The sequence below is a fragment of the Malaya genurostris genome, chromosome 1, assembly GCF_030247185.1.
Source record: "Malaya genurostris strain Urasoe2022 chromosome 1, Malgen_1.1, whole genome shotgun sequence".
Classification (NCBI taxonomy): domain Eukaryota; kingdom Metazoa; phylum Arthropoda; class Insecta; order Diptera; family Culicidae; genus Malaya; species Malaya genurostris.
In genome coordinates, this window is record NC_080570.1 from 142185937 (window position 1) to 142212050 (window position 26114).

The 26114-nt window shown below is 37.3% G+C and overlaps 2 protein-coding genes across 7 annotated transcripts in view; one reads left to right on the forward strand and one right to left on the reverse strand.

Annotated features, from left to right (window-relative positions):
* The window catches only part of LOC131425983 (muscle-specific protein 20-like), a 213756-nt gene extending 196837 nt beyond the window's left edge, over window positions 1-16919 (forward strand). Inside the window, exons 3-4 of the mRNA XM_058588330.1 lie at window positions 3704-3824; window positions 16403-16919. Of these exons, the coding sequence (XP_058444313.1) occupies window positions 3704-3824; window positions 16403-16594 (313 nt within the window). The 3' untranslated portion in view covers window positions 16595-16919. The remainder of the gene's footprint in view (window positions 1-3703; window positions 3825-16402) is intronic.
* A 5372-nt stretch (window positions 16920-22291) lies between these two features.
* Window positions 22292-26114, reverse strand: part of LOC131425985 (mitogen-activated protein kinase kinase kinase 15) — a 36374-nt gene continuing 32551 nt past the window's right edge. For all 6 annotated transcript variants that reach the window (XM_058588338.1, XM_058588332.1, XM_058588335.1 and 3 more), the window contains one exon: window positions 22292-23166. In XM_058588338.1, the coding sequence (XP_058444321.1) occupies window positions 22851-23166 (316 nt within the window). In that variant the 3' untranslated portion in view covers window positions 22292-22850. The remainder of the gene's footprint in view (window positions 23167-26114) is intronic.

Below are 26114 nucleotides of genomic sequence, written 5' to 3' on the forward strand. Positions count from 1 at the left end.
TTGCAGAAACGTTTTTCGTAGCTTCTATAAGTAAACCCGTAAAATAAAAACCTTTAATTTAACATGCGAAAGGCAATGGAAATGGCATGTTGTCGTAAAACTATTTATTTTCCCGGAAAACTACTTTTGTAACAAAAAAAATTTGCTTATTTTGTGTAGCACAATCTAATACAAATGCTTTGAAGCAGTGTTGCCAACTTTTTTTATTAGGGAATTAAAATCTACATTCATAAAATGTAAGCAATTTTCCATAAAAATAAATTGTTCAAAACTGATATTTCATACAAAATGTCAGGCTTAACATTGATTTGAGAATAAATTATTGTTAAAAAAGATTGTTTGAAACTCAATCCTGCAAGTCACTTTAATAAACTCGTTGCACTGCATATATCAATCTATGACATACGTACTGAATAAAATGTACGTAATACACAAATTACCAACACAAGTTAACTTGGTTTACTCTTGATCCTTAATTAATACTCTCTGATGTACGGAAAATGTTACAGTAAAAATAAAAATGCTTACAATTGTGAATTTAAAAGAAGTTAAACAGATTTCATCGAAGATATTTTTTCTGTTTCGACATCTTTTTGCTTGGCAAACATTTCCTTCTTGGTAAGAAGAATTTTAAGGTAGACCACATCAGGATGATCTGATTCACTCTTTTTGATTTCAGTTTCAAATATAATAGAGCCTTCTTCTGTTGTCAGATTTTACTCTGAATGTCTTTCTTTTCCTCCTCATCTTTTATTCTTTTATTTGGATCAGAGAAAAGCCCACTGGAATTAGTTTGTGTCAAACTTGTTCTCCAGTAGGCATAAAACCTCCTTATCTTTTGCATCAATAGATCAAAATCATCCAAATGATACATTTCCTTAAAACTAGTGCTTCTATAGTAACTAAATCTAATGAGACAGTAACATAAGAAACGATTTTTTGATAACATTACGTGATAAATGAAAGTCGAAGGAATTGAAACATTTGTTAAATATGCGGCAAATGCTAGCAATGGGCTCGGTATATCCATAATTAACATAGTTCTAACATAGGGAATTCGAAGAAAAAAATAGGAAAACTACGACGTCGAATGTCAAATTGTAACAATTGAAAGCTCTATGTGCTCTTTAACTTTGGTTTCCAGAACACCAGGTCCTTAACAGACAATGCGCGTTCGAGAACAGTTTGTGGCATATTATAGTCAAACATGAATACAGACTTTTTGCTACAAAAAGAGACGACGGAGCATTTAGTGGCATTTAAACAATTTTTGAAATATGGAATACGAAAGTCATCGGCGAACAATAGTTTCATACACTTGATCGAAAAATTTAGATCGTTGAGATACAATAAAATTATGACGAGTCCAAGGTGACTTCCTTGAGGAACTCCAGATGTAACAGCACATGGTGAGGTTGTACAGGCGCCTAGACTTCGCTTCGTTAGCATGCCGTGTAAATTTTTCTTTAAGAATGCGATTTTTATCATACACAAAATTTGTTACCATATTATTGAAGAATCGCATTCCATTTATTACGTTCTTTGCATTATTGAATGCATTATCACTGAGACTATATCTTCCATCTGACATGATTGAGTGCAAAATGTTGAAATAGCAACTTGTACCACTCGAGATCGAAAAGCATAAAATCGAAATTTTGTCCACTGAAGAAAACATTGGCTAGAACCGGCTTCTAGTAAATTTTAGTTTTATCAAGGTGCAAATTCGGCCATCTCGACCAATTGCTGAAACGTTCGCCCATCTTTATTTTTTTAGGGTTTCAGAAAACTCATGTTTCAAAAATTTGCAAAAAATTTTGTGGAATGATGTTTTTTTGAAATTTGCGCGATCAAAATCTTAGCAGAAACCGCGCCAAATCCGAGAAAACCGCGAAATCCGCGCGACCGTAACAACCCTGCACTTGTTTATTTATTCGGGTGTTCCTTGGCAACGAGTTCGTAACAACTAAACAGTGATGCCAGAGAAGTTTATTTCTATGATTATCAAGGGGTCACTGTATTGTTGGTAACTGACGGTAAATCGTTAACGAACAGTTTTAATGGTAATTTTTCCTCGGAGTGTCTGGTCGTGTCGTCAGTTTCTCTTTGTTTACTTTCTCTTCTATCAATTACCAAACGGTTTCCACGTTTATCATTCAACTCTTTGCAAGAAATGATACCCGAAACTTTCGACTTTCAAACAGTACAGTGATATCAAAGAAAATCTTTTTAATCACATCACAATAATCGAAAGAGAGAGTAATTAAAGAGAACCTGTCACTTGTTTATACGCCCTTTTGAAAAATTACCCGAGAATTTTTCAAATGCTAGAATACCGTTATAGACACGCTCATAAGGCCATTTGAAAAAATCAACCGAGAAATGTTGTGTTTTTTTCTATAAACCGATGTCGTAGCGCAGCAGAAAATTCTATTACGTTACCAAACAATGCAACAAAAACATTTTCGTGTGATACAAGTCTGTGATTGTTTTTCAAGTATTGTGAAATGTGAAAATTCCCAATCGATTCGAGCAAAACTGCAGTAGTAGCTAAAGATGGTGTTTTAGGTTTGGCTTATTCAAAGTGAAGTCGAATTCAGTTAAACAAAAAATAAAAAAAAATAAAAAAGAAGCCTTCCTCCCTGCAACAGCCATCATCACGTGGTTTCGAGCGCTTGTTGTATAACACTACCGGCATCTAGTGCGACAAAATGGCGTGTTTTGTTGTAAACCGCACCTAGAGAGGCGGCGAACATACGCGGACGCAACAAAATCTGGCTCGCATACCAGTGCGAGCAATAAGATAAAAATTACGTACCACCAAAGAAGTGTCGAACTGTCTCCCAACATCACGAATGATTGAAATTAAATTGCATTAAAGTAAAACATGCTCTCAACAGTTGGAATTGGAAAGGAAGGTAAACTTGAACTGAGATCGTTTCGTGCAGGAAAACCCAAACGAAAAATTGATTGTGTTGCATCATCGAAGCACAAACCCCCAGCAGCTACCCGTCCGTACTCTGCTGCAAAACCCCGTTACACCACACACGCACACACCGCTCACGGTTGGCTTGGCGTTCCTTTGCAGTGACTTTCGCAACGGTTTGTTTTTACTCTTTCTAGCCGTGAGACCGCCTGGTAGCTGAAAATAGGAGGTAGAGCTACCACGACATCAGACCGACCAGGAGCTAGCTGGTAGAATCATCAAACACCAGCCTGGTACCGAAAGCAACTGCGAAGTGGAGAGTGCCAACCGGCGATACGTTGCTAAAGCTACCGAAGCGACGCCAGTAAATCATGATCGTACCATTGCCTTACCGTGAGAGATTGTCTTGCGTACCGGGTTTCGATTCTGCGAGTGAGTTTGATGTCTTGTCATTGGGCATATCTTTGACCGTGTGTGCGATTTGCTGCCGTGCGGTGAAACACTTCCCGGCGATGCTGTTCGCCTGTGATGCGTATTATCGATTGCTCTCATTGATGTCTACTTATGATGTCTCGTGATTTTGATGTGCGCTTTTTATTATTGAAAATTGTACATGGCGGCCGGGCCACCGGTCGCCATTGGCAGCAACCATTGTCACCGACAACCATGCTTTTTATTCCCGTTTTCAAGATGGCCTTGCCATCACCAGCTCCCATTGCGAATCCTTGTCTGATGGCGTTTTTTTTTGCTTCTCTTTCTCCCTTTTCTCCACGGCAGATTCCAGAAGGCTTGCATCAAGTACGGCGTCGCGGATGTGGACCTGTTCCAGACAACCGATCTGTGGGACAAGAAGAACATCGCCTTGGTTACGACCACCATATTTGCCGTGGGCAGAACGGTAGGTGTCAAGATTGTATCGGTTGTAGGGTAGTTACTTCATTTATTATTCATTATTCATCACATAATTATTTCAAATTTCGTCAATTTTTTCGACTTCATCCTCCTACTATACTGTCTTGACACAATCGAAGCAGGTATAGAGGTGAGCGAGCACAGTGAAATCGAAAAGCACATGGCCGATGGTGACGTACGATTTTCAGTTCCTCTTTCGCATCATACTACGCTGCTGTGTGGTAAGGGACAAGCAATCGCTAACGAAACCAGTCTACCAACGGTTGATCCGATCGGGCGAATGTTGGTTCGAGTACGCACCAGTAGGCCGTTAAACTGACGGTTCTACAATTCAAAAACCAAGTGATGAAGTTGGGTTATGAAATCGGCTGATTTCGCTCCGCTCGCTGTTTGTCACCTTGCCAAAGGAAGGCAGACAGTCGAATATCTGATGGTTTTTTTCGGTGCGTCTGAAAGACGACTGCTGCAGCAGCATTATTGCAATTGCTGCAGTCAACTAACTGACTTTTTACAACTCGGGATCGAAAGCCGTGATTGACATAATCGCGGAGTTTTCAATCCTTGATGATTCTTAATCATATACGAATATTATTACTTATTACGCTTTTGGGGCAGAAAACATTACTAAGATACGTTTTGCAGAGGATGTTCTCCCTATTCTTTTGTCGTGAATACGACTTACTTTACTATGGGGTGCCTTTTCATAATTTACCCTCTGAGAGAGTGATAGGTTTTTGATCGTGAATATCTCTTGTTGTATCTAACGAATCAACATAATTTTTGCTACATGCCATCGAGAATATGATCACAATTTTATGATAAAATTTTCCGTTGTGTGACATAATCTCAAATAATTCAAAATTAAACTTTTCTGAAATGTTTGGTATAAACGAGTTTCAAAGAGGATAATTCATAAGACGCGTTTGCCTTTCTCGTATTTTGAAAGCTCATATCTCAGTGATCTGTGGAAGGATTTGTAAAATCTAACTACCAATAGAATCGAAATTTTTCAACTTAAACGTGTAGAGCAAAAGCATTGAAGTATTTCAATAGTACATTATTGAAAAACCTCTCTCATTTGACCCATGTCAACACCAGCCAATTAGAACGCGTTCTGAGGAAGAGAACAAAATATCTGCTGCTGTACAACAAATCGTTCGAGAAAAATGTTCCGAAAAGTGGTGAATATCGTAGTGAGTTTCTCAATTTGGTCCTTCTGAATGCTAGAAACGAATAACTACAGCATATTGATAGTTTCTTTCAATAAATTATGCGAATCCGAAATGAAATAATCGACATTAAATTCTTTATGCGGCTATTTTTATAGCCGTCAGGACCGCCCATTAGTGAAAAAGCTACAAACGAAATCACGTAAAAGAAAGCTCCTAACAAAAATTGAATCAGTTTGGATTCTATCACCAATGCGAGCAGATGTATTTTGTGCCGTTTGCAAAGCTAGTTTCGCTTCCGACAAGAGCGATTACGTCACAGCTGCCAGTCATTTGCATGGATGTAAAAACAACGGTGGAGAGCATTACAAAAAATCAGCCGTTCAAATGGCTCTAAAAGTTTTCTGGCGAACTATTAGGATTTGTTGTTCGCAAATCGAAAGGAAATATCCTCAGTTTACTGCAAATCAAGAATAGTTTACTTAGATTTGTGCACTTTTCGCTGTGTGAAATTCACTGTAATCGAGATCAAGTGAAGCCTTCTTTGTTTTTGCGAAGAATGTGGAAAAGAGGAATGTTTGCATAATTCATACAATTGATCAACTAATTGATATTCGGAAGTGTTAAGGAACATGTCAGTTGTTTTCGTATTCACGACATCCAGTTATGTCTCTGACATTACCCACCCGCCTTTTTATTTAACGTAACAACATAATTTTTTCACCCCGTCTTCGGAGATATGATCAAGAATTTGTGATAGAATATAGAAATCAGTTTCCGAATTCTGGGAATGAGTTCTGAACCTGAATTTCTGGAACTTCAGACCGAGATCCAGGACTAAAAATTGGTTATATTTTCAGAATCCAGGTTCAGAGCTCAGTTCCAGAATGTAGGTCTAGAATTTAATTCAAAAATCCAGTTTCACAATTTTAGAAGTGTAACTGAGGAACTAGATTCTGAAGATTGTTTAACTAAATTTCGGAGCAGCATTCTGGATCCGGGACCAAAATTCAGTAACAAAAATTGAGCTACAGACCAGAAGTTTAGTGCTAGGATACAGTACAGGCTCAACAATGCAGAATTCAGTTACCGAATTCAGTTCCTGATTCTAGCAGAACAATCGCATTCCAAAATCCAAATTCGATACTCAGTTTCCAAATTCAGATTCTGAATTCAGTTTCCGAGTTCATTCCTTAAATCCAGGTCCGGAATTCAGGCTTCAAAATTGGGGGGTTGGGTTTGATAATTTGCACACCAATTTGGTATATGAGCAATTCCAGAAATGCTTAGCAGATCATCAGACTCGACCTTCTCCGATTTGGATGCAACTTTGCACATCGCTTCAGTATGGCAAACCATAAGTTTTGAACCGATGGAGAGGTCAATCCTACTCACGACTGATTTTTAAAAAGGGCGTATGTATTTTTGCATCTCACAAAAATTGCCTTTTTCAAATCGTTGTAACTCGGACACCGTTGATTGTGCCAAAATGGCGTTCAGGAAGAAGTTGTAGGGAATCAATAGGGCACTTTAAAAAAAATATACACTGAAAAAATTTTTTGATTTTTATTCTTAATAATTTCAAAATGAACCAAAAAAATTAAATTGGAATAAAATCAGGGTTTCTATTTTTTTTTGATAATTTTTATTTTAAAGCTCTTATTAAAACCTACAGATTGATGGCTGTCCCATCCGTGCCATTTAAAAAATGAAGAAGTTACAGCTAAACAATTTACAGATATATTAGAAATTTCAAGTTCTCGTTGAAAGATAATCATTTAAACAGTAGAATATTATTCTACAGGTTAAAGGCAATAAATTTTTTCACGATATCCTTTCTTCTAAAAGATGCTGTTCTTGAGATACTTGGATATTTAATTATAACATCATTTTTTATATTTCCATTGTTTATTTGCTTGCTATATCTACAATTATTACATGTACATGAATAATTCTTAATTATATTTAAGGTTTTATTTATGTATCTGTAAATTTAATACAATGTATAACATTGATGCTGAGTGGCATTTTTGCAACTTCTCATGATAAAGGACCATGTGATGCACTCGGGGGTAATTTAAAGCGAATGGCACGACGTGAAAGCTTGGCTAAACTACATGAACACCCAATCACAACTGCAAAACATTTATATATGAATGAGCAGAGCAGGCCATGTCTTTTTGTTACGTGTCACAAGAAGAATATGAACGGGGTGTGACCGAGTGGAGTAATGTTTATAAGGATACCAAAATGATTCCAGGCACACAGAAATACCATTCTTTCGTTCCGATTTCAGAAACCACAATCGTCACAAGACTGTATTCGAATGACGATGCACGTAGTACTCATACAATTTTCAAAAACTTAAAACCTTAAATATAATTAAGAATTATTCATGTACATGTAATAATTGTAGGTCGTTATTGTCAACATGCGATAGCAACTTAGCGGCCACATTATGGACGAATGTAATTTTATATTCCATTGATCAGTTCGTACCAAAAAGACAACACCGCAAACCAGCTTATCCCCCTTGGTCCAATCGTACTTTGAAGCAATATAAGTGCGCCAAGAGATCTGCTTTGAAAAAACTCTCTAAACGTCCATCGCTCCAGCTGAGATCTCATTATATGTAGGGTAAGGGCTCCCTATTTCATCTGAGCTCCTATTTCCATCTCATCCCTTCACCTCATTACTTTGAATATGAATAATATCTTACAACGTAACTGAACCAAACTGTGAAATATTTAAAAATGAATATTTAAACTATTGTCACACTTTTCCATTGGCAGAAATGGTTTTAAATTCTTCGGTGATCGTTTTTTTTTTCATAAAACAAACTCACTTTTTGATTTAGGACAAAATTTCGTCTCAAGATTTACAGTTCGTCATGTTTCTGAATATCTACTAAACAATTCGTCTCAAAACATGATCACTGTTTCGCACAATTACACTACCATTGAATGCTGGATGGCTTCATAATTAGTAATGTTCGCTTGCCACTTGTTTAATTAACAAGTAAAAACTTCAAAATTTACCCGACAAGCAATAAAAGCCTTCAACAATATGAGATGAAGGTTTTTCACTTAGTTCACTTGATTGCGCTTTGTTTTCATATCATTTGGTTTCGCAAAGTTGTCAGGTTTTCTCATAATGTTACAAAACGAAATTGTTGTTCTTCTTCAAATTATTATCAACAAAAAGTTTTTCTTTGGTATCCGTGATATTAGTTTAATTATATTATTGCTATTTATATTTCAAAAAAACTATTTCGGCTTCGAATATTACCAGAAAGAGCCTGTTAAATACTAATGAAATAACCATTGTAGCAAATCCAGCAGCACTGGTTTCTTTCCGCTATATGTCAACATAACGCTGTTAAGTGTGTGTGTTCCATCGGCTGTGCACAGAGATGCCAGATATTCGCCCTAATTCTGAATAACGACGTATTGATTTTTCGATCGAATGTGGTTCGATCGAATCATAGCTACCTTTGATTTTGCTAACGTTATGGGGAATACAAATGAAATACGAGCGAAAAAACGATACGACGTTATTCAGAATAAGGGCGATTTTCATAGAAAATATGTATTACTTTTCATAAAAAGTCTATATCTGCTCTATCTGTTTTCACTAATAAAATGATGTTAAAAGATAATTTTTCATATCTGCGAAGATTTCCATTTTAACATGCGATTTGTCCGTTGATTACTGAACTTTCAAAGAATTACTGCAATCAAATAGTAATAGATACTCAGAGTGAAAAGACTAATGTTTTACTTCTCACTTTTTATGAACCTGTACAAATCTGTATTACATTTAGGAAATCTGTATAAAATCTGTACTCTGATTTAAATCAATGCAAAAACCTATACAACACAGATAAATCTGTATAAATGGCATCTCTGGCCTGCATTTTGTTTTTAGAAGGGCTAATGCTTAAATAAAAACAATTCCTTTTTAGTTTTTTTGTTAAGTTTACCTAATTAACTCTAAAGTAAAATTTTAAAGGTTAAACGAAAGGTAACGAAAACGACCCAAACATTTTTTAACGTCAAAATGATTCAAAACTGATTCTAAAAGTATCCTGTATTATCTTATAGTTGGCATCAGGCCATTTGTAAGATAAATTCGGACATTTTGAACCTGAGAGTGTAATAGTGCAATGTTTTGTTTTGATTGTGTTAATAGGATGAATAAAGGACCAATGATAGGATGAATAAAAATCCTTTGAGATGGAATCAGGAGCAGAGTAGTGAACATATCAGAAGTGTTTTTAGCTCATTTTTTGAATATTATTTCAATTTCCAAGGAACGTAAATCAATTCTCCATGTGGAGCAAGACGAATTAAGCAGCAATATGAAAAAATCATAGTGATTTTAGTGGCTAAATCGTGTTTTTAATGTAACGTTCATACAAATGAGATGAAATAGGGAGCCCTTACCCTATCTTAATAGTCGCTAGAAACGACTAAACAAAATTTTGCATCACGCTTATTTACTTCGTGTGCAACGAAATTAGAAAAAATAATCCTAAAAGCTTTTGCAATCACGTTAACGAACAGCGTAATGAAATTGGATTACCAACTCATATGGCACTCGGTGAACTTCAGCCATCAACCCTAGTCGATACCTGTAATCTATTTCGAAGGCATTTCAGTAGCGTTTTCTCTAAAGAAGTCCTCAACAGTGATCAGGTATCCGAAGCAGTCATTAACGTTCCTCGTCGTTCCCCTATTGGACCTCACCCTCGTATCACAACGACCATGATTAATACGGCTTGTTTCAGTTTGAAATGTTCTACTATTGCTGGACCAGATGGTATTCTTTCAATAGTATTGAAAAGATGCCTGAACAGCCTCCTAACACCACTGACAATACTTTTCAACGCATCTCTCGAGTCGGGAGTATTCCCCGATTCCTGGAAGAAGTCATATATCTTCCCAGTGTTTGAAAAACGTCAACAAATCCGACACAACTAACTATCGCGGAATTGCTTCACTTTGCGCTGTCTCAAAGTTATTTGAAAAAAATATTCTTGACTTTTTAACTCACAATTGCAACGATTGCATATCTGAAACGCAACACGGATTTATGCCTAAACGATCAACATCTACAAATTTAGTATCCTTCACTTCATTTATCATCCGATCCCTACAATCACGCAAATCAGGTCGAGCGTTTGATAAAATACACCATCAAATAGCAATAGCCAAACTTGACAGACTTGGCTTTAATGGTGCTCTACTGGAATGGATACAGTCATATCCAACTAGTCGTGAGATGTCTGTGAAAATAGGAAACAGGATAACAACACCATTTGCTGTTAGTTCTGGAGTTCCTCAAGGAAGTCATTTAGGACCGTTCATATTTTCACTCTATCTCAACGATCGCAACTTCACTGTAAAATGTTTCAAGCTATCATTCGCTGATGATTTCAAACTATATCATTCGATAAATGGTCTGGATGACGCATGCTTTCTACAAGCCCAACTTGATGCTTTCGCAAAATGGTGTCATGTCAACAGGATGGTACTGAATACCTCCAAATGTTCCGTTATATCCTTCTCCCGAAAGCGCTTAGTAATTTTGTATGACTACAACCTCTCGCACAGCATTCTCAAACGTGAATCGTTTGTGAAAGACTTAGGAGTAATCTAAGACAGCAAACTTGATTCCAAGAACTACGTCGATTACGTCGAATTGCTAAAAGTTTTCGTAACATACATTGCTTAAAATCCCTTGATTGTGCACTGGTCCGGTCAATCCTCGAATATGCAGCTATTGTTTGGTCACCTCATTACCAAACTGACATCGATCGTGTTGAAGCTATTCAACGTAAATTCATTAGATTCGCTCTTCGCAATCTACCATGGAGTGATCCATTTTACCTTCCAAGCTACGTGGATCGCTGCCGCCTTATTGACTTGGATCTGCTGTCTGTTCGAAGGAATGTTCACAAGGCCTCTTTCATAGCGGACTTAATACAATCGCGTATCGATTGTGCTGATCTCTCACGGTTGGTCAATTTCGACATTCATCTTCGCAGTCTTCGTTCACACCCGTTTCTTAGAATTCCCGCTGCTAGAACCAACTGCGGGTATGATGAGCCTTTTTCCAATATGTGTCGTTTATTCAATAGTTGCTCCGATGGTTTTGATTTTTATCTATCTCGAAATGCAATAAAGCGATAGTTCCGTGATTCCTTATTTATTTATTTATTTATTTATTATTTGATAATGCTCATCTGACAATAAGTCTTAATGAGCTACTAAAAGCTACCTAACAAGTTATCTTAACGGAATAAAAAAAATTATGAACAACTTAGTGCCACAGTAACCTGTGACGAAGCTGAGATGACGTTGTGACGAAGTCAAACAAATCGCTGAACTCGTTAAAGCGGCGGATCATTGCCAAAATCGGGCTGTTTGAAGCGTAGCTGGTATTGCGTAGATCAATATGTAGTAAAGGTCGCGGTCGAAGAATACGTGTAGGAGCATACAAGCTCACTTGGGATAAAAGATTAGGAGCATCATATTCAGCCAGTAGTAGCTTAGATATGAAAATCGCTTGTGATGCATGTCGTCGATCGGCTAAAGATTTAAGTCCTAATAGTTGACGACGATCCTCGTACGGCGGTAAACTCAACGGGTTGCTCCAGGGCAGTTCACGTAATGCATAACGTACAAATTTTCGTAGAACAGCTTCAAGTCTTTGAATCCACGTGACGTGGTAAGGGCACCAAACAACATTAGCAAATTCTAGCTGCGATCGTACCAAGGAACAATATAGCGCCTTTAAACAGAGTGGATCACGAAATTCTCTTGAGATTTTGAATATAAATCCGAGTAACCGATTTGCTTTGTCAATCGTAGCCGTAAGATGACGAGTATATGTTAGTTTCTCATCCAGAATAACACCTAAATCCTTGATGTGGTCCACACGTTGCAGTTCAGTGCCAGCCACAGTATAATTGAAACTAAGTTTGTTTCTCGTACGATAATAGCTGATAACATAACTTTTTGTAACACAGAGAACCATCATGTTTCGTATACACCATTCAAAAAACATATCAATAAGATGCTGCAATTCTTGGCAATCAGCTTCTTTGCGAATAACGAGGAATATTTTCAAATCATCGACGAACAATAGCTTTTCACCATGCCTTAAGACAAAGACAACATCGTTAATAAACAGCGAAAAAAGAAGTGGTCCAAGTGTGCTTCCTTGAGGAACTCCGGAACTGTTGGTAAATGAATTAGATACCGTGCTTCCAATTTGTACTACAACTTGACGGTTGACGAGATATGATCGAAGCCATTGACAAAATCGAATCGAGCAACCTAGCTTAGTAAGCTTAGTAAGTAAAATTTCGTGGTTAACTGAGTCAAAGGCAGCCTTAAGGTCTGTGTAAATCACATCAATCTGGTATTTTTTAGACATTTGCTCGGTGCAATAAGACGTGAAACTAACTAGATTAGTCTCAACCGATCGACCGGGAAAGAATCCATGCTGGCAATTGCTTATATAATGACGACAAGTTAACAAAAGATTTGCATTGATAAGTGATTAAAAGATCATAGATTCAACGCACAGCGACGTGATTCCTCGGTAATTGACAACGTTACACTTGTCACCTTTCTTATAAACCGGGAACATAACGGAATTTTTCCAATCAGTAGGGAATGTTTGGTGCTGAAGCGACAAATTGAATATATATGTTAGTGGGACTGCTAAAATATCCGAACATTTCTTCAAAATTGCAGAAGGCATTGCGCTTCGACCTGGTGTAAATACGGATTTCACATTCCGGATGGCAGAAAGTACCATTTGTTCTGAGATAACAAAAACATCCATATCGATGACATCAGCAGGAACATCACGGACAGCGTTTTCAAGCTCAATAGCAGATAATGAGTGAGATGAAAAAACACTGGCGAAATATCTAGCAAACAGTCCACATTTGTGAACTACAGTCGTAGCTTCATCGCCGTTGTAGAAAATCGTAGATGGGAGACCAGTTTCCTTCCTCTTCGTATTGACAAATGACCAGAAGCTCTTCGGATTTCGCCTTAAGTTATGTTGCATACGGTTAACATAGCGATTGTATAAGAACTTATTGTAGTTGCGGTATTCGTTACTGGCTATTGTAAAGTGACGTTTAGAAATAGGACATCGCCTATTTGTATAACTACGTAGGGCTTTAGCACGAATACGCTTAAGATTCCGTAATAAAGCGTTAGTCCATGGCGGTTTCCTCGGTGGTTGACACTTAGGGACTGAGTTCTCGACACAATTATTTAACAAACGATTGTAGTATAAGACAGCAGCATCAATATCGTCGTAATCATGTAACGTTCTCCAATCGATTTGCAGCAACAAGTCACGCAATGTGGACAAATTTGTTTTGCGAAAATTTAAGCGATCAAATGAAATCGATTCATCGTATAGCATCGAACCTTTGATCGAAATATCGATATCTAGCGCCGGATGATAGGCATCACACGGAACTATAGCATTCAAAGCTTCTGAGACAGTGCATTCGGGTAAACCATCGTCGTTAACAAACACCAGATCAAGAAATCGTGATTGGTGATTCGAAACCCTACTAATTTGATGAAGTCCATTAAAGGCAAGTCCATCTAAGAGAATTCGGCTGGCGGTGGTCGTTGTCGAGGCCATAGGGTCAGGGTAAGCGTAACCATAATCCGACGATATCCGGCTGAGACCGGGTTGATTGAAATCCCCAAGAACAATAATCACATCGTTACCATTTGACTGAGACGAAACACGTTCGATAGCATCGAGAAGTTGTTGCATAATACCACAATCATGACGCTTTTCCGGAGGGATGTAAACAACTCCAATGAAGTAATTCTTAGTTGGTGCAGATATCTTAGTCCAGACAGACTCAATCGTTAAGCAATCCAGAATGACCTCACTAGAGGTAAGTGTAGCGGAAGCAGCTAATAAAACTCCACCACCACGACTGCGAGAGCTATTGGTAGAATTGCGATCAGCACGATAAACCGAGAAAGCAGCTCCAAAAAGTTGCAACGAAGTTGTTCTAGAGTCCAACCAAGTCTCGGTGAGAACAAATATATCGTAGTCACCGTCAATAGCAGCTAAGTATACATCGTCGATTTTTGAGTTTATTCCTCTAACGTTTTGGTAGTACAATCTAAATACTCAGTGCTAGCGACGGGGGCAACCACGTCATCATCATGAGAATGCCTACTGTGGTAAGCAATGCGACTATTAGGCTGCAATACAGGACGATGGAATGATGAGGTTGTCGAAATAGTTGAACAATACTCGCCTGTGATGGGAACCAAATGGTTCCCACTGTCCATTAAAGAGCTCGTTGATTCTAGGTCCACGTCGTCTATTGAAGCATTGGTGTACTTAGAAATGAGGCATCCGTCCGTTTTCGAAATTTTGGAATAGAGTAATCGAGAAATTCGCGAAACATAATCCCTTCAGGCCAAGTCGATGGGTCTAAAGCAGCTGCTTTTGAAGCCGGATCTAGGCCGACTTTAAACGATATGTAGCTCATATTGCTAAAATCGGTTCCTTTTGCCACCAACTTTACAACATCAGGATCCTGGGTCATCGCAAGATTGGCACGAACCATCGCAGAGATTTGTTCATTGGATACATCGGGGCGAATTCTCGAAAGGTACAGCCAAAATTTGTTTGACGGTTTGACGCTGGGAACAGATACTACGTTTGTCCCCAAGTGCTTCATGCCGGTTAGACACTCTTCAACTTTGTTATCTGATTCAGGACCGCGGGGTCGCTTAGCAGCGCGGCGGGGTATAAGTCGAGGCCATCGATTGTTAACAGGTGTAGAATCAGGAGCATCTGGTTTCGATAACTGTTTCAGTTCAGTTTGTAGGTTGTTTATAGCAGTCGTTAGCATAGTTAGAGGTGACTTTTCATCAGCTATTTTGGTTATAGAGCGGAGATGCGAATTATCAAATAAGTCGGCACAGTTGTCACACATCCAAAACAAATTTTTACGATGAGTTGTGAAATAGACCATAAGAGCGCGCGAGACACCAGAGCAAGTCATATGGAAAAAACCTCCGCAGTAACCACGACAAGCGATATATTCAATGCCGGTAATTGATTGGCTGCATTTGGCACAATTCTTTTCCATGACGATTGTAGCAGCCGATTTGATAGCACAGCGCAAATGCGATAGATGTTATTGTTTAGTGTTAGCACACAATAGGCCCTCGAAGTGAGAAATGCGATACCCGAAAAATAGTCTAATACACGGTTGAATCAGTAACTCGGTAGCGAAAACGGTTTATACAGGAACAGGCGGTTATGAACTAATAAACGCACAATAATTCAGAATCGTCACAATGCAAAAACAAATTAAAATTCAGTAAAACAGGAGCTTTAAAAATCTTCAAGCAAAACTCGGCAGTGATGCCAAAAATACATCTATCTAGTTGTAGAGCCAGGGCAATTTTACAAGCAAATACTATACAGCTATTTGTAATGTAATTCAGTTTAATCGAAGTCTTATATTGTACCACACGTTAACTAACTAATTAGCTCGCCTAAATAAAAAATGGTGTTAAAATTAAATGTCCGAGAATCTCAAGAACAGTTACTTTTAGAAGAAAGGATATCATGAACAAACTTATTGCCTTTAACCTGTAGAATAATATTCTACTGTTTAAATGATTATCTTTCAACGAGAACTTGAAATTTCGAATATATCTGTAAATTGTTTTAGCTGTAACTTCTTCATTTTTTAAATGGCACGCATGGGATAGCCATCAATCTGTAGGTTTTAATAAGAGCTTTAAAACACAAATTATCACAAAAAAATCGAAACCCTTTGATTTAATTTTGAAAAAAACAAATCAAAAATTTTTTCCAGTGTATATTTTTTTTTTTTTTGAGTGTCCAATCGATTCCCTACAACTTCTTCCTGGACGCCATTTTTGTACAATTAACGGTTTGAAAAAGGCAATTTTTGTGAAATGCAAAAATACATACCTCCTTTTTAAAAATCAGTCGTGAGTCGGATTGACCTTTCAATCGGTTCAAAACTTATGGTTTGCCATACTGAAGCCATGTGCAAAGTCACTTTTTCGACTACTCATTCCTGGAATTGCTCATATAATAGTTGGATCCGTAGATTTGTATGGACAATGCCGATAAACCGTAGATTTAGGATTCGCCTACTCAGTTCCAACAATCAGTGGAGCAAAGAAATTCCGTAGATCCTTGCATCGTTGAATTTGCCCGTTGACTCGTGGTATAGTTTCCAAAAAAAAATTGCAATGAGTAGTAATTTATTTTCCAAAGTTTCAACAATGTCCTCAAAAATTTTAACCTGTTTCCACTTTCTTCTTTCCCTCTCTACACGCAGTGCTACCGTCACCCGGAGTTCCGTGGCCCGTACCTTGGCCCGCGCCCATCGGAGGAAAATCGACGCGAGTTCACCGAGGAACAGCTGCGTGCCGGCGAGGGGCTCATCGGGCTGCAGGCCGGTTCGAACAAGGGTGCAACCCAGGCCGGTCTGAACTTCGGAGCCACCCGGAAGATTCTGCTGGGCAAGTAGGTGATCAGTCGTAAGCAGATTCGAGTCCTTGTGGGACCGTAGCCCATCGTGCGTCGCATTCATAAACTACAGAAGGCTTTCGTTGTCCGTTCGTTGAACGCTTGTCGCCGGCTGCGGTGATTTCGATAAGTTTGTTAAACATTTATTTATTGATTGGTCCATCCGTACGATATCACCTTTTATTTATATTTGTCAATTTATAGCGTCTAGGCAAAGCGAGTATTATTTACGAATTTCTAAACTTTTTTTTAGCTACTTTTCTTTTACTTGAAATCGATATTGTATTCAGTGCAATGAAATAAATTACAATAACTAACGTAACAATGCTGACCGTGTTTGGCTTTCCTTGGCCTAATTTGAAGAAATCATTCGAAGACAATTGTATATTTAACCTGAACATTTCGTCTAGATAGGGAAAAATCAAAATTTGACTACACTGAAAGAATTTACCGGCAACAAGCTGAATGGTTTTTGCTTCATCCGCTCCCCATAACGATTTTCAGATGGTTTTAATAAGTCGGCCATTCAATTTCCCTTCTGTCAAAAACAAATTGATTTGTATGAATATCATTGAAAGTTTGTTTGAAGCACATCTATATATATATATATATATATATATATATATATATATATATATATATATATATATATATATATATATATATATATATATATATATATATATATATATATATATATATATATATATATATATATATATATATATATATATATATATATATATATATATATATATATATATATATACATATATATATATATATATATATATATATATATATATATATATATATATATATATATATATATATATATATATATATATATAATAGCGAAAAAAGTGTGTGTTGCTAATGTTCTCTGGTATGCGTGGGCCGATCTTCAAATGATTTTTTTTTGTTCGAAAAGTGACGTTTATGCGGAGGTTTTAGGCTATAGTACATAAGAAAAATCCTTCGGGAAAGTAGAGAAAAACTAGAAAATTGGTTCGTTTAGAATTGGAAATTTTCCTTTCAATGCATGCTAGATCAAAATATGAATACTAGATTATTAATAAAACCGTTTGGCGCCAAGCGAGCTGATTTGTGCAAAAATTTCACTAAGCCTACTTGATTCACGTGTTTCTTTATTTCGAATCACATGTTCAATTAGGTAAGGGGCTGTCCATAAAAGACGTCACGTTTTTTTGGCAATTTTTGACTCCCCACCTCCCCCCCTTTGTCACAAATTGTCACAGCAGCAAAGACCCCCCATCCCCCCTATGTCACATGTCACGAATTCAAAATGAATAAAATTCATCTCAATACATATTCAATATGTATGACAAACCATACAAATATGAGGAAAAAATCGATTTATTACATGCTGGCAGTATCACTATCATTAAAACTACAAAGCCATCGAAATTATTGTATTAGTATTAATTATATAATTTAATAAAAGTGTTTGATTGGAATTGATGAAACATTCAAATCATCTGTTTTAATCCTCCTAGGGGTACACAGATATATTATTTCTTTAGCTAAGGAATAATATTTAATAAGGGCTGAGAAAATAAAGATCACTTCTGATCTGATCTTTTCAAGATCAGTTGACCAGTGATCTTTAAATCACATCGATTGAAATCGATACTCATCTTCCGTCACACAAAATCGGTAGTGATTTTGAGCTAAAATGATTCTTTATTCAATCTAATCATTGGATGATTCGATCATCTTTGATCTATCTTGGTGAAGGAAAACCACATATGCTCAAGATAAGACATGACATGATCTACGTCTGAAATCGTTAGTTACTTCTGTGTTTGATATTCAAGCTAAACTGGGTAAATTATTCAGCAGCATGACATGCTTTATGATTGAACATGTTTTTCTTATCATTATAATTATTTCCGAAAGTTAAAAAATCCATAATTCCAAGCGGTTGGTGCACCCAAACTCATATGTACTGACTAAAATTGTCAGTGCATAACTTAAGTTAAACCGTTTGAAGGCATCTTTTTTTACTCATATTAAAGACTGTCCCAGAAAGTATGAACGCAATTTGATTTCGCTGTAAATAATTCACAAGTGTTAGATGTTCAAATTTTATTCGATATACTGATAATATCAGACTACAACAACAGAATATTATTCTCAACATTTGCTACTTAGCCATTGTAGATTAGCTGGCGCACCTTTTTGCGAAGCGAACGTTCCTCATTAATATCCGTACAGACTTCTTGGCGACAAGTTTTGACACTTTTTTCAAATATTTTTCGAACTGTTGAATGGTTTCCTAAGATGTGCCTTCGTTAATGCCCAAAATTGCTCAATTGGTCAAAGTTTTGGGCAATTTGGTGGATTCATGCCGTTGGGACGAAAGTGACATTTTTGGTAGTAAACCATTCTACCGTTGATTGCGAGTAGTGGCAAGAAGCAAGATCTAGCCAGAACACAACAGGATCCTTGTGGCTTCGAATCATGGGTAGATGTCGTTGTTGTGAACATTCCTTGATGTATATTTCGCTGTTCATTGAAGCAGTGATGATGAAGGGTTTCGAAATCTTACCGCAGCTACAAATTGCTTGCCAGACCATAGCTTTCTTACCAAATTTTTCGACTTCATTCGATGTCTCGGACTGGTTCAACACTAGCCCTTCTCGCACCATATAATTTTGTGGTCCCGGCAAGGATTTGTAATCGAGTTTCACGTAGGTCCATGATTATGAAGTACAAATTTCCAGCACGAATCGTATTGTACAGCTTCCGAACCCTCGGCCTGATCGATGCTTCTTGTTTCGGACTACGTTTTGGTTGTTTCTGCTTCTTATAGGTTCGAAGATTCAAACGTTCTTTAGCACGGAGAACATTTGACTTCGAAGTGCCCACTTTTTTGGCCACATCCCGAGCTGAAATCTCCTTCTTTTGCTCGAAAGCCGTTTATCCAACTGAGGGTTAGCAGGACCTTTCGGTTTATCCTAAAATGTGTTATCCTCACCGAACTTCCTGATTGCATTTCGCACGGCTTTTTCACTTACTCCTTCCATTTTTGCTATCTTTCTCAGTGACAGTCGGCGTTCTGTGCACCATTTGTACACAATTTTTCGACTTTGTTCTGCTGAAAGTCCACGCATTTCGAAACAAACTAACGAAAATGAATAAACAACTGCACAAGTGGTTAGAGAAGAGTGTAAAAAACAGGACGCAGCCATAAAAATTGACAGATTCTGAACCATTGCGAAATGGCAGCGGTTTTTGGTTGCGTCCATACTTTCTGGGACAGTCTTTAGGCAAATTTATTAATTTTGCTAATTTACCCCTCCGTGCACTTTTGTTGATCACAACAGAAATGATGCCCTGCGTTATTCATTTCCGAATTTACAAGAAGAAGCTTTTACATCAACAAATAAACTTTTTCCTATAGAATGTAAACGTTTATTGTGGAGATTTTTTCAGGAAATAGGGCAAAGCAGTAATATAATTAGGCATTCCAAAAATGCGTTCATTGAAAATATTGGACGTCACATTCCAACAACCCTCCCCCCTTCCCTCTGTCACAAAAGGTCACGTTTTGTGAAACACCCCCCTTCCCCTTGCGGTGTGATGTCTTTTATGGACAGCCCCTAAGGGCGCCAAATGAACAGCATACAGGTTTCCATTTTCCGATCAATAAATTTGGGTTCAATGCCGTGAAGTCAAATTATAAAACGACTACAAGAAAAGAAAGTGATTAACGTTTTTTTATGATTCGTTGTTTTCCTAAAATTCCAGAAATGTGGATTTCATCTTGATAGATATAATTATTGCTTTCACAATGCACTGATACAACAGGATCAGCACACCTCAGCTGTCTCTTCAAATTAAGACCGTTAACTCAAATACCAAAACTATTCGGCTCTCTGCTTTTTGGAACGATTCCATTTTTTTTTTCGGTTTAAATTTTTCATAAATATTTTCCGTGCTATACCTTTCAAGTATTTTTTGGACCGGATTTTGTGTAAATTTTTCTCGAAACGACCTCAAAATTTCGACAATTGCTTCAAATTGCAAGTTCGGTTATTTATTTTAGTCCAAACGTCTTCAATTGGCCCAAACGCGATTCGAATTATATCAACCCAGAGTACTTCGAAATTCCAAATTATTTGCATTTGAGTAACTATGAACAGTTTCGTCCAATGTACTCGAACCATCCCGTTTGGCTCCTGTTTTTAAATTACATCGATTGAACCGAGATTTCTGGAACTCATCGGCATGTTTTACCTATTCGAATGATTCACTCTCTTGCTCATAAACCGTCAAACTGATTTTGGTTGTATTTTGCTTGAATCATTCGGGACTTTTAAGAGCAGGAAAAAACTGCTTTAAAGTGCGAAGTGTGCGTGTGCACCTGATTTGGGGAAATGATCAGATGATTCTTTTTTACAGAACATTCTACCATTCTACTTCACTGATCGCGAGCAATCATGAGGGTCGTTTGATTATTCTAACTTAAGAGTGTTCGAAATAATTTCCATCCAAAGGTAATTTTTGAGCTGTGAGAACTTCACCGGGACAGCTACAGGTACATAAATAAAAGGAACAAGTACAGAAGCTAAGTTCAGGAAAAAATAAAGAAGGTACAGGAACAAGTGCAGAAAGTACAAAACCAAATACAGAAATAAGGGAAACAAGTATAGGAAGTACTGGCACAATTGAGTGCAGAAAAAGGTACAGAATGTGCAGATGGTACAGATATAAGTACAGAAGCTACAGGACCAAATACAAAAAATACTGGTACAGGTACAGAAAGTATAGGAACAAATTCTGATACAAGCATAGAAAGTACAGGAACAAATACACAAATTACAGAACCAAGCACACAAAGTACAAAATAAAGTGCAAAATATAGAGGAACAAGTACAGAAAAAAATTAAAAGTTCAAAAGTTAAGCGCAAATGTTGTCGAGACAACAATTTTGAATGGCAAATTAGAAGAAAAAGTTTTCATTCCACGCATTCCAACTAGAGATGTCGGAATTTTCGAATTACTCGATTATTTAATAATCGAGTATAAATTTGAAACTAATCGATTGAAATTTATTCGATTATCTGGGTTATTAATCGATTACTCGATTATTTATTCGATTATTACTATGGGATTTTTTTAATTATTCGATTAGCTCTGTAATCGAATATTAGTTTTAAGCTAATCGATTAAATATTACTCGATTGTCTGGGTTATTAATCGATTACTCGATCGATATTACGACATCCCTAATTCCAACGATACCAACTGCTATGCCATTTCAATTTGAACGTCATTCTCTCATCCGTTTAACTTTTCTGTTACCGTCAATAATGGTTATGAGTCTGTAGCATGCATTTTGAGTTTTTTGTGATGGTAAATTGTACGCTGCCTGTTTGCGTTTCGGCAAACCATCGGTTTTATATATTTTGTCCTGTCGTCCGCGATATAAAAAGGTTCGGGCCACTATCATAGAGCATTATAATGATTTATTATCAATAATCATTAAAATTGATAAGTAGTTTTGATTTTCTACATCTAATCTAATATTATTGCGCTACGAAGTGTGCAGGGGTCCGCTAGAAAGATATAAAAAAAAATAGTTGTGGAAGTTAAGTGGAACAGCCAACAATAGCATGTAGGTGCGGTGATATTTTCACTCGATTTTCAATGACAGAAAGAAAACCCGATATTAACCACTTGATGCGATAACGATTGCATTCCCACAAACAAGCTGGGACATAGTTTATTGCAAAAACACTTATTCACTATTCACTTATGTCTGTTTTGGACGCATGCGTGGTACTGGGAAAAAAATATATGGCAACTAACTAACTAACAATTATTGTGCAACCTATTCAGATTTTATCTTATTTGTAACAATAAAATATCAACGATTTTAGATGCCAGAACGATTTGGAAGGGCATTTGGAACACTAACTTTAAAGTAACAAGCTACGTTTGTTTTGATAGAGAGGAACACTTCCCGAAGTAGCTGCGTATCAAACAAATGTGATTTTTCAGGATTGTGGCATATCCGGAGTAAATATTGCTTACGATCTAGTAAACACTAACTAATTCGAACTTGTCGCTGTTCCCCTTCATGAGTGAGACTGAATGAGGAGAGCTCTGACCTTAAATATCTAGGGGTTGAGCGATCACTGGGTTGATTATTGCCTCATGGTTTTCTCTTGTCTAGTATTGCTGGCGGCAGTAGCCTGATTGGCGGAACGTTTCCGCCCGGCGTTACCTCAGGATGAATCCATTCCCGAGCAGGAATCGTACTCGGACGAGGCGTTCGTTCCGAGCGAGTGGTTCGAATCGTAGCTGCTCGAGTTGGAGATCGGTTTCAGCTGCTGTTGGCGTGGCTCGTCCGGAAATCCGACACCGTTGCTGAGCAGAACCGTTGCCAGTGAGGAGGAAGAATTCGACGGAGGAGACAGGACCGGAGTCTCGTGTTGGCTATGGTGGTGCTCTTCCAGTGGAAACGGTGACCAGGATGGACGGAGAGGATGTGCGCGTCGATGATTGCGAAGCTCGCGCCACAGCCGGATCTCGGTGCCGACTCTGCAGGAGAGATGGTTGACGTTGGTTAAATAATTGAACATACATGCGGTAGAGGGAGATTTTCGACTTATTGCTTGATGAGTTTGCTATTATTTAATGACAAGAAAACCAGTCTTTTTCAATAAACACATATTACCAAAACCAGGCTAATAGTACGTTCACATTAGCGCTGATATCAAGTGATATACGGATATACTTGATATCCGATGATATCATGTGCGATATCACTTGATATCCCATACAATTTGATGTCAACGCGTATCACCATTTTAGCATGATATCCGGGATATCATGTACGATATCATGTCGACTTGTCAAAAATCGCAACTAGCAACACGGTTAATGGCATTGAACGCACTCAATTCTCGGTTGATTTTTTATTACGGCGTATAAGCAAGTGACAGTTTCTGTTTGTTTACTTTCTCTTCTATTAATTACCAAGCGGTTTCCACGTTTATCACTCAACTCTTTCATTAAATGATACCCGAAACTTTCGACTTTCAAACAGCGTAGTGAAATCAAAGAAAATCTTTTTAATCACATCACAATAATCGAAAGAGAGAGTGATTAAAGAGAAACGGTCACTTGCCTATACGCCCTACTGAAAAATCAACCGAGATTTATGAACGTCACTTTGGGAGTGACAATAAATAATCATTATCATTTTGATTTTATCAACGAATATTGGCGTCCGTTAAAAGTGAAACTTCAATTATTAATTGGATTGTAGGAGACAAAAGCAATATTATTGATCTTACTCCTAATGAGAACATTCAATATGACAACTTCATTGTCAAACGATATCATTTCGAACATATGTGAACACTTCGACATGATATGCATATCATCTCGGTATATCAAGTGATATCAGCACTAATGTGAACATGGTATAACATCAATTGAAAAGTCAGTCGCAAAATATTGAAAAAAAACTAAAACTATAATTATGGGAGCTCGATCATAGCAGGCCGGCGTGTTGGTCACGAATGCACTCCGCTTGCATCGAAGTTTTCATTTCTAAAATTCGCATTTGTTTTGCATTTCTCTATAGAAAGGTATTAGAATTGCTGGAAAAACCGACTTTCGAACGGAGCCTCGGTGACCCATAGTGTTATATACCATTCGACTCAGCTCGACGAGATCGGAAAATGTCTGTGTGTGTGTGTGTGTGTGTGTGTGTGTGTGTGTGTGTGTGTGTGTGTGTGTGTGTGTGTGTGTGTGTGTGTGTGTGTGTGTGTGTGTGTGTGTGTGTGTGTGTGTGTGTGTGTGTGTGTGTGTGTGTGTGTGCACTTTTAGAAGATATTTGAACGCGCTCAATTTTCTCAGAGATGGCTGAACCGATTTTAACAAACTTGGGCTCGTTTGAAAGCTACTGTCGGGCCATTGATCAAGTTCGAAGATCAAATGGCTGTGACTTTTGGTTTCGGAGATATGATTGTATAAGTGACGTAACCGACAAAAGGCGTTGAATTTGAACGCGCTCAATTTTCTCAGAGATGGCTGAACCGATTTTAACAAACTTGGGCTCGTTTGAAAGGTACTATCGGGCCATTGATCAAGTTCGAAGATCAAATGGCTGTGACTTTTGGTTCCGGAGATATGATTGTATAAGTGACGTAACCGACAAAAAGCGTTGTATTTGAACGCGCTCAATTTTCTCAGAGATAACTGAACCGATTTTAACAAACTTGGGCTCGTTTGAAAGCTACTGTCGGGCCATTGATCAAGTTCGAAGATCAAATGGTTGTGACTTTTGGTTCCAGATATATGATGGTATAAGTGACGTAACCGACAAAACACATTGATTTTTACCGCTCTTATATATATATGGGTGCCAAAATTTTAGGATCACCTCTATTTTCGTTAAGTTCTAGTGCTCAAAAGTTTAAGCACCTCGAAAAAAGCCTTCATGCAAAATTTGACCTAAATCGGACATGCTTAAGGGGTGCTGCCCGGTGGTAAAGGTTTGACAATTTTCGACCTTGAAAAAGCACCATAGGGGGGAGTACATGAAATGTCCAAAATCGAAATTTTTTTTGATGCCGAAACTCTTAAAACTGCATGAAACATCGAAATTTAGTGTTATCTCAAAAAAAAATTTTTTTGAAAAAATCAACTTTCTGGGACTTAGAAAAATTTTCAATTTTTTCTAAGTCCCAAAAAGTGGATTTTTTCAAAAAAAAATTTTTTCGAGATGACACTTAATCTCGACGTTTCATGCAATTCTAAGCCTTTTGGCATCAAAAATTTTTTTTCGATTTCGAAAATTTCATGTACTCCCCCCTATGGTGATTTTTCAAGATATATGAAAATTTCACTAAGTGGACTAAGAAGGCTTTTTTTTTTAGATTAGCATTACTGTTCTCATACAAATAGGCAACGCAAATGTCAAGCACTAGTTTGGAAAAATGATGCTGACTGTGTAAAATAAACACTGAAGCATGCTTTTGTGAACTACTCGAATAAATCTGAATCAATTGGTGTCTAAATTTATTTAATAACATATGAAACATATTTTCATGAGACTGTTATGAAAGAAGAGAAAGGCATTATCACACCACTAGGTGGATTAAGAAGGGTTTTTATAAGTTATATTTTTTGATGCGGTTTCATAAACAAAACCTTTTCTCAATCCACCTAGTGGTGTGATAATGCCTTTCTCTTTTGATCGACTTAACCTCATGAAAACATTTTTTGCCTTTTTCTTTTATTAAGATAACTTCTGACACTGATTGGTCTCATTTTTTCATTCAAATTAATTTGGGTACTTCACAAAAACATATGCTTCTGTGTTTATGCCACATATTCGGAAACATTTCTCAAACCAGAGGTGAGATAATGTATCTCGATTCGACTAAAATTTTTTCGAACTTCGTTCTACTTCATTCGAAAAAGTCTTAAGTTCATCGAAGAGTTTTTGGCATTTCGAAAACAAACCAATCGAAAAT